Source organism: Eulemur rufifrons, chromosome 17, assembly GCF_041146395.1.
Source record: "Eulemur rufifrons isolate Redbay chromosome 17, OSU_ERuf_1, whole genome shotgun sequence".
In the NCBI taxonomy this organism is placed as follows: domain Eukaryota; kingdom Metazoa; phylum Chordata; class Mammalia; order Primates; family Lemuridae; genus Eulemur; species Eulemur rufifrons.
This window is the reverse complement of record NC_090999.1, coordinates 1,290,605-1,298,999: the sequence shown is the minus strand read 5'-3', so window position 1 is coordinate 1,298,999 and position 8,395 is coordinate 1,290,605. Positions and strand designations below refer to the sequence as shown.

At 64.7% G+C, this 8,395-nt stretch overlaps 1 protein-coding gene across 1 annotated transcript; it reads left to right on the top strand.

Moving 5' to 3' along the window:
• The first annotated feature begins 4,110 nt into the window (after positions 1–4,110).
• IRX4 (iroquois homeobox 4) lies at positions 4,111–8,013 on the top strand. Its single transcript, XM_069492624.1, has 5 exons — positions 4,111–4,155; positions 4,624–4,875; positions 5,696–5,802; positions 6,736–7,064; positions 7,196–8,013. The coding sequence occupies exons 1-5, from the start codon at positions 4,111–4,113 to the stop codon at positions 8,011–8,013; spliced, it is 1,551 nt and encodes a 516-aa protein (XP_069348725.1).
• The last annotated feature ends 382 nt before the right edge of the window (positions 8,014–8,395 follow it).

Sequence of the window (8,395 nt, the reverse complement as noted above, 5' to 3'; positions counted from 1 at the left end):
TCTGCTCCCCGCGGCCCTGGCACCCAAGCGGCGCGGGCGGGAGCTTCCCCAGCTCAGGTAGGGAGCGGGCTCGGCCGCACAAACTTTGCGAGAATCGCTTCTGCTCTGGAGGCGACAAAGTTTGCTCCCCGCCGGCGGGGTCTCCGGAGGCCGCCGCGTTTGCTGGAAGTTGCGGGAGGCGGGGTGCGAGATGGGCGCGGGGTGGCAGGGCCTGAGCCCCAGACGCCCCCCACCCCGCGACTGCGCTCCTCCCTGCGCGGCAGCGCCCAGCGAGCAGCGGCTCGGCGCAGCGGGAGAGCGGAGGGAGAGGGCGGGATGGAGGGCGTTTGGGAACAAGGGATTCAGCGCTTGCCCCTGCAGCTCGTCCCACTGGCTTCGCGGAGGGCCGGGAACGGACTGTGAAGGAGCGACCTGCCAACCTCTGGGTTCGCCCATGCGGGGTCCTGGACATCCGGAAGGCCGCCCAGCCCCGCACCCCACTTGGTTGTTCCTGAGCAGTGGGCGGGCCCAGGCGCCCCCAAGGGCTCTGGCCCCATGCCGCCGCCGAGCCTGTGCTCCCTGCTCCCGCCTTCGGCCTCAGGTGGGGTCAACTTCTCCGGGCTGGAAAAGGCTCCTGGCCAGCTCTTGGTAGGGGGAAGGGGGCATCCCCTGCGGTTACTCCCTGAGCGCCAGGGCTAGGCTGGTGGCAGAAAGGTCAGGGCCTGGCCTGTTTGCCGGAGGCCTTCCATGTTTCCAAGTCCAACATCTACCCCAGGCAAAATAGGTGGTCCCCCTGCTCTTCGTGTTGGGGCTCATGGTCTGCTCCCCACCGTCCTCTCCCCACACTCAGGCCCTGGTTCTGGGAGCTCCAGGAAGCCAGGCTGCTGTGGTGTTCTGGGGAACCTCCTGACTTCAAGTTAGAACTGGGGGTCTCAGAGGACAGAGGCTCAGCACCTCATGCCTATACAAGCCACTTAGCTGATGATACCCGAAATGCTGACACTTCAGTTCTGTCCACTTCTGGAGGGGAAACTGGGCACCTTAGCTCAAGGCTTGGCCTTGCAGGAAAAAGCACTTGGACAATTCTCCCAGCATTATCTATGGGACGATGATGGCCCAGACAGTACCCCCGGTGTGGGCAGGTGGCCTGGGCCAGGCTGCAGGTTTTCAGTGGGATGTCCAGGGTGTGTGCCTGCCAGAGACAGGCTGGACTGACCCTGTGTCCAGGACTGGACATCAGGGTCTGGGTGAGGCCCGGCAAGGTCAGGAGGCTCCAGGGCAGCTGCGAGCTCCTGCAGACAGGGCAGCTGGGCCAGGAAGCTCCGGGCCTGGGCCTGGGCCTGGGCCTGGGGCAGGCAGCAAGTGGAGGATAAGTGTGCAGAGGATCGGTCCACAGCGACCTGGGAACGTGGGGTCCCTGAGCCAGATTTGTGGGTCAGGGAGAAAGGGTCGCAGTCGAGAACCAGCGGGGGCTGGTAGGGACTAGGAGCATCTGTTTACGCACACAGACTGGAAAAGTGAGGGTGAAAGGAAGCCCCTGAAGCCCCTCCCCCAGGCCCCCACTGACCACTGCGCTGGGAAGCGGAGACTGCCCCTGCCCTGACTGAGCCTGAGCGCGTCTGCGGAAGATGAATGGCCGCATGTCAGGGGCCTAGTTCCCCTCGAGCTGCGGCCAGGTCTCAGGGAAGGAAACGCTGCGGGCCGCAGGTCTGGGTGGGCTGAGCAGTGCCAGCCAGAGGCTCTGGGCGCAGGCCCCGGGGACGTGGCCCTGGCTTCTCCTCCGCCCCCGAGCGCTCACCATCGCCCAGGCCAGGGCCGAGAATGGGTGACAAAAGTCGCTGCCGAGCGCCGTTCCATCGCAATTCCTGTCCCCTGCGCCCCCAGCCGCAATCCCCTTGCGCTCCTCCCTGGCCCCGGCCTCATTACCGGGAGAGAGTCAGTTGTTTGTAAACAATAAATAATGGAAAGTAGGACGTTCCGCAAAAGCCGCAGCAAAGCCGGAAAACTGGCAGGAGTTGGGAGGAGGCGGTGGAGGAGGGGAGGAGCCGGCGGAGAGGCAGAGGGGTTGAGAGATTCATTTCCACTCGAGAAGCCCCGGTGGCTAGTTTCTTATTATTTACAGGAAGGTGATATTAGCGATTCAGGTGAGAAAGAAATAAACACGGCCTACCAAGAAATCAATACAGAATTCAGAAACAATTATTAATGTCATTTGACTCGTGTTCTTTATATATCTCTCGCGGCTACCGACGCTAAACTGTCTGAATAATTTGCATGGAGAGGCTGGCGATTCATTATTTCCGATGGTTTCCCTTTGCAAGCAGTTCGGACGAGGCCGGCTGCAGTCCAACGCGACGGAGAACTCGTATTTTCATCTGTAAATTAAAGCAATTACGCAGCAGATATTATATGATGTGCACTGTGGTCTCCAGATAGTCATCAATCACCTTCAACCGAGCTGTCAGACGGCGGATTTCGTTTCTGGGAGGCAGGCTTGCAGCTGGGGAGAGGGCGGGAACGTCATCATTAATTAGAGGGTGACCCTGGGGCGATTCACAGGTCTGGACCCAGGAATCTTTCCGAGCAAGTCTGCACAGCGCTGGCGCTCGCTGCTTCCCTACAGGCCCACCACGGGAGGCCGGGCCAGGGGGCGAGAGCAGCAGGGGGAACCGAGCCCTGGCCCCCTGAGGGCGGCGGCGCAAAAGGCGGGGAGCGAGTTGGGAATGGCCCGGACGCCCCCTTGCCGCCTGCGCGCTAGCCTGTGCTTTGAGCTTGGGCAAATTCCCAGGACCGGTACAGGCTGGGGAAGTCCTGGCTTGGGCACTCGGCCCCCGCCCCGGGCGCTCCGTGCGTCCCAGGCAGGAACCGTTGCAGCACCCACAGGGGAGGGCGCCTCGGCCGAGCACCCAACGCCCCTCCCCCGCACCGATCCCTGCGGGGCGCTGGGAGGAGCGCGCAAAGCGAGAGGGGCCCTGGCCGAGTTGGCGAACCTGCTCTTCCCGAGCGCGCAGGGACGTCTCGAAGTCCCTGCGGGAGCCGGAGCAGCCGCCTAAGGGGATGGGGAGGAAAGTAAGGGAGGCGAGTCAGGGGCGGGGGCAGAACCTGATCTTAAATGACCCGGGGTGGGGAAGAAGGAGCGGCGTCCTCCGGGGTCACTCAGCTGCCCAGATGGGGAGGTCGGGCAGTACCTGGACCACCAGTCCCGGGGTGTCGCCCAGGAGACCCACACACCTGCGGGCATTTTGAGTTCTTTTGCGGGCACTCATGAGGCCGCAGTTGGTTCTGAAAGTCCGTGCTCGCGTGCTCGCGTAGGGCTGGAACTGCTGGGGGCGTCGCTGATCCCGCGCGGAACAATAGTGACACGGAGCGCCCGGCCGCGCAGCCTTCCCGCAGCCGCGCGGGGCCTGCGGAGCCCGGGCCTCCTCCTCCGAAAGGGCGCGCTGCCGCCGTGCCGCGCCCGCGCCGGGCTAATTTTAACTGTTGATTACATCTGCGCTGAAGACCCGCTCGTGTGTCCCTTCAAAGGTCTCATTTGTAATTGAGACTAATGATTACAGTGGTGTGGGCAGGAGCAGCTGCTCATTAATTAATTTCTAATTAAAAGTGCCTCCGCTCTCCGGTGACTCAGGAGAAACGCGGCTCCTCGGCGATTCCACTCCCCGGACGGACTTCTCGCGTTCGCGGCCCGGAGCGGCGCGCCCGCCCGCCCCGCCCGCCCGGCCGGCCAGTGACCCGCGCGTCCGTCCGCGGCCAGGCCCGGCTGCGGGGCGTGGGGCTGACGTCAGCGCCTCCGCAGCTTAAAGCCGCGCACATCTGACTTGACGAGTTCGCGCGACTCGCTTTTTTTTTTCTTTTTTGCAAAATATGTATTTCTGTCGCCGCTGCGAGGCCGGTCGGTCCCAGAGCCACCTCCAGGCTCCGGAACGCGAAGCTAAAAGAATCGCAGCGGCCACCGCGGCGCGCTCCGCCACCCGGGTAGAAAAGTTTGCAGAGCGTGCGGATGAATTAACCGGCTCTTCTGCTTCGCCCTCCCAGCGCCCAGAAGCCCTCAGCCCGGAGCAGTGGCTGCGCCTCGCCGGCCCCCGCGCAGGACCCTGCGGCCCGGCGGGCTAGCCCTGCGCCGCACCCGCCATGTCCTACCCGCAGTTTGGATACCCCTACTCTTCGGCTCCCCAGGTAAGGGAGCCCTTCGAGGGTCTCGGGGACGCGGCCCTACAGCCCCATGTGGCCCCCCGCTAGCAGTGCCTGTGCCGCGCGTCCCCTGTACCCAGCCGGCGGGCCGAGCCTACTGGGGAGACAGGCGCTGAGAAACCCGACGGGCGGACCGCATGGCTCCTTTTCCCCCGCTGTTCCAACTGCTGGGCTCTGAGGCTGCACCCCAGGGGAGCCCGGGGCCCCAGGGAGCTCTTGGGCCCAGCACCTTGGGAACCCTCCCGGGAGGGTGTGAAGGCCTGGGCTGGCCCCACGTGACAGGAGAAGGCCGGGCGCGCACGGGCTCGCAGGAAGGGACCAGCGGTCTAGCGCGGACGGCTGGAGGCCCGGGGGACACGCGGCACGGCCACGTGGGCGGTGCAAGGGGTGGGGAAGGCGCAGGGCCCCAGCCTCAAGCCCGGCGCCCGCCTTCCTCGCGGCGTCTCCCCGCAGTTCCTGATGACCACCAACTCCCTGAGCACGTGCTGCGAGTCGGGCGGCCGCACGCTGGCCGACTCTGGCCCCGCCGCCTCCGCCCAGGCGCCGGTCTACTGCCCGGTCTACGAGAGCCGGCTGCTGGCCACCGCGCGCCACGAGCTCAACTCGGCCGCAGCGCTCGGCGTCTACGGGGCCCCCTACGGCGGCTCGCAGGGCTACGGCAACTACGTGACCTACGGCTCTGAGGCGTCGGCCTTCTACTCTCTGGTAAGGGGCATCCCAGACCCCTGCCCCGTCCCTGCTATGCCAAACCTACTCTTGCCTCAGGGCGCGAGTCCCCTGAGCCAGACTGCAGCGGTGGCGGTGGAGGAGCGAGCTCTGACTCCTCCACCCTGCCTCCTGGCCTGGCGACTCGCAGCCCCTGCCCCCAGGGTTCAGGGTGACCGGCAGGGGGTCCTGGGTGTTCAATTCATTATTTCCAGTTCCCTGTTAAATTCTGAGAGCCCCATTCCGTCTTAGCCTGCTCACTCCACCCCTCCTCCCTCCCCCGACCCGGTCCTCCCTCTCCCTCTTGGCCACACCGGTCTCCCTCCTCCTTTTCCCCCAGGCCCCAGGGGTATCCCTGCCACCTCCCTCTTCTTCGCCACCCCCTGCTGTCTGCACCCCTCTGCTCTGCCCTCCGTCCCTCCCCTTTCCCCACCCATCTCCCCTTTGCCTGCCCCCAGTCCACTCACCAGGTCGCCTCCTCCCCACTTTCTTACCTGGCTCCCCACCCTTCCCCCACCCTAGACAGACCCCTCCCCTCTTCTCTTCCCCGGTCCGTTTTCTTCCTCCCCTCCCTCCCTGCTCCCGCCTCCATCTCTGCAGTCCTCACTCCACTCCACGTTTGGGGGCCGGTTCGCCAGCTGGCAGGAAATGGGCTCCTTCTCTAGCAGGGCTGGAAGGAGAGTCTCAGGGTCATGGGCCGGGGCAGGGTAGGGCTGCTGGGAGGTCTGCCCCAAGGGTGTCGGAGTGAGGGGGCCTAGGAGAGTGCCTGGAGCTAGGTTGCCTCCCGGAAGGTGCAACCTCCTACTCCTGGCTCCTACAGAACAGCTTTGACTCCAAGGACGGGACAGGATCTGCGCACGCGGGCCTCGCACCCACCGCTGCCTACTACCCATATGAGCCGGCCCTGGGCCAGTACCCCTATGACAGGTGGGACACCCGACCCTTCTGCACTGGCTTCTGCCCAAGGGGCCTTCTGCACTGTCAGTCATCAACCCCACCGCCACGCCCCTTCTGAGAGGTGGGCAGGCAGGAAAAGGGACATTCCTCCCATTGGGCTTGACCTGACTCTGTGGTCCATCTGGTCTGGCCTCCTGGGGAGCCTATGCCCAGCCTGGTGCTTAAAATCGGGCCACAATTTCCCCCAACTTAGCCCCCCATGCTGTCTGGACCCCAAAAGTCCTTGCTGTGCTGTGATTTTCATGACGTCATGTCTGGAAGGCCCAGTACACTGGGGCACCTTCCTCAAGCACAGCCTGGGTCGTAGTGTCGGGCCGAGTCCACCGCTCCCTATAGTGAGGACCAGAGAGGGGAGTCAGGGGAGCCCCCATGCCCACTGGGACAGCACACTCCATCTTCCACGGGGCAAGCATTACAAATTCAACCAAAGAAAGTCCACTTAGGCCCCCTGGGCTCTGCCTCCCCATGGGCAGTAATAACCCTTGTTACCCACAGGCGTTGCATAGTAGGGTGGGACTCACATCTCTCTGATATCTTTTTATGGTTTGGGGATCAAAGGTGTAGGAGAGAAGCCCCATAAAGGAATTGGAGGAAATATCTCTGTACAGGGACAGTGGCTGTGACCTCTGGGGCCTGAGAAGGAGCCCAGGCTCCCTGTAAGTTTAATCAAATATAAAGATTATCTTCATCTTTGGGCCACAAAAGGCAAGGTGGTGCCTGGCTGGAGCCTGGGTCTGACCCCGGTCTTCTAACCATAAACAACCCCAGGAAGGGGAAGCAAAGCCCTCCCCAGGGTCCCCTGGCTGCCCTCGCCACCTCCCCATCCCCACCCCCAACCGTGACTGCTCGGCGCCAGGGGCGCCGAGGGCCGCAGCCTGCGCCCATGGCAGAGCCTGTCTCCAGGTACGGAACCATGGACAGCGGCACGCGGCGGAAGAACGCCACGCGCGAGACCACGAGCACGCTCAAGGCCTGGCTACAGGAGCACCGCAAGAACCCCTACCCCACGAAAGGCGAGAAGATCATGCTGGCCATCATCACCAAGATGACCCTCACGCAGGTGTCTACCTGGTTCGCCAACGCGCGCCGGCGCCTCAAGAAGGAGAACAAGATGACATGGCCCCCGCGGAACAAGTGTGCAGATGAGAAGCGACCCTACCCGGAGGGCGAGGAGGAGGAGGGAGGCGAGGAGGAAGCGCGGGAAGAGCCCCTCAAAAGCACCAAGAATGAAGGTGGGTTGGGAGGTTGAGGTTGAGTGGGGAGGGGAGGAGAAGGGGGGGAAGGGGAGGGGAGCAGGGTGGGGTACCTGCCTAACCCGCCACCCTCGGTCCCTCCACCCGCCACCTGCTCTCTCTCGGGGCAGAGCCCGTAGGCAAAGAGGAGAAGGCGCTGGAGCTCAGTGACTTGGACGACTTCGACCCACTGGAGGCGGAGACCCCGGAGTGCGAGCTGAAGCCGCCCTTCCAGCCCCTAGACGGCGGCCTGGAGCGCGTCCCTGCCGCGCCTGACGGCCGGGGCAAGGAGGCCTCGGGTGCCCTCCGGATGCCCCTGGCCGCCGGTGGCGGAGCCGCTCTGGATGAGGACCTGGAGAGGGCCCGGAGCTGCCTCCGGAGCACAGCGGGGCCCGAGCAGCAGCCGGGCGCAGAAGGCGGCCCACAGGCCTGTGAGGCCAAGCTAGGCTTTGTGCCGGCCGGGGCGACAGCAGGCCTGGAGGCCAAGCCGCGTATTTGGTCGCTGGCCCACACGGCCACCGCGGCGGCCGCCACCACTGCCCTGAGCCAGACTGAGTTTCCGTCCTGCATGCTCAAGCGCCAAGTCCCCGCTGCCTCTGCGGCCGCGTCCTCCGCGCGCGCCACGTCCTCGCCTGCGGCCCCGCCCCCCTCCGGTGCCCTGGACAGGCACCAGGACTCCCCGGTAACCAGCCTCAGAAACTGGGTGGACGGAGTTTTCCACGACCCCATTCTCAGGCACAGCACTTTGAACCAGGCCTGGGCCACCGCCAAGGGCGCCCTCCTGGACCCAGGGCCTCTGGGACGCTCGCTGGGGGCGGGCGCCAACGTGCTGACAGCACCCCTGGCGCGCGCCTTTCCAGCAGCCGCGCCCCACGACGCCTCGGCTGCCGTCGCCGCCAGGGAGCTGCTCTCCATGCCCAAGGCGGGCGGCAAACCCTTCTGCGCCTGAGATTGGCCGAGGCTAGGACTGATCTGGCGCTCAGGCTGCAGGCGCGGGCCACGCAGACTATTTTTGTACCCAATTTCCAAAGGAAGGCATGAGCGCAGCCATGGTAAAGCCGCCAACCCACCGGAGAGGGAGGATCAGAACTCGGTCTCCTGGGACCATGAACAAGCCCCGAGCGCTGTCACCCAGGTCCTCCCTCTCCACGGGGTCAGGAGTCGTCCTGAGCCATCCCCGAACCCAGGACTGGCAGGAGGGATTCTCCAGCAGGAGGAAGCCACCCTGGAGCACGGAGTTTACGTCTAAAGTTTACATGGAGAAAGCGGCTCAGTTCCCAGGCTGTTTCCGGTTTCCTTTGGGTCTGAAGCATGCCGGTGTTTCCCGCGCA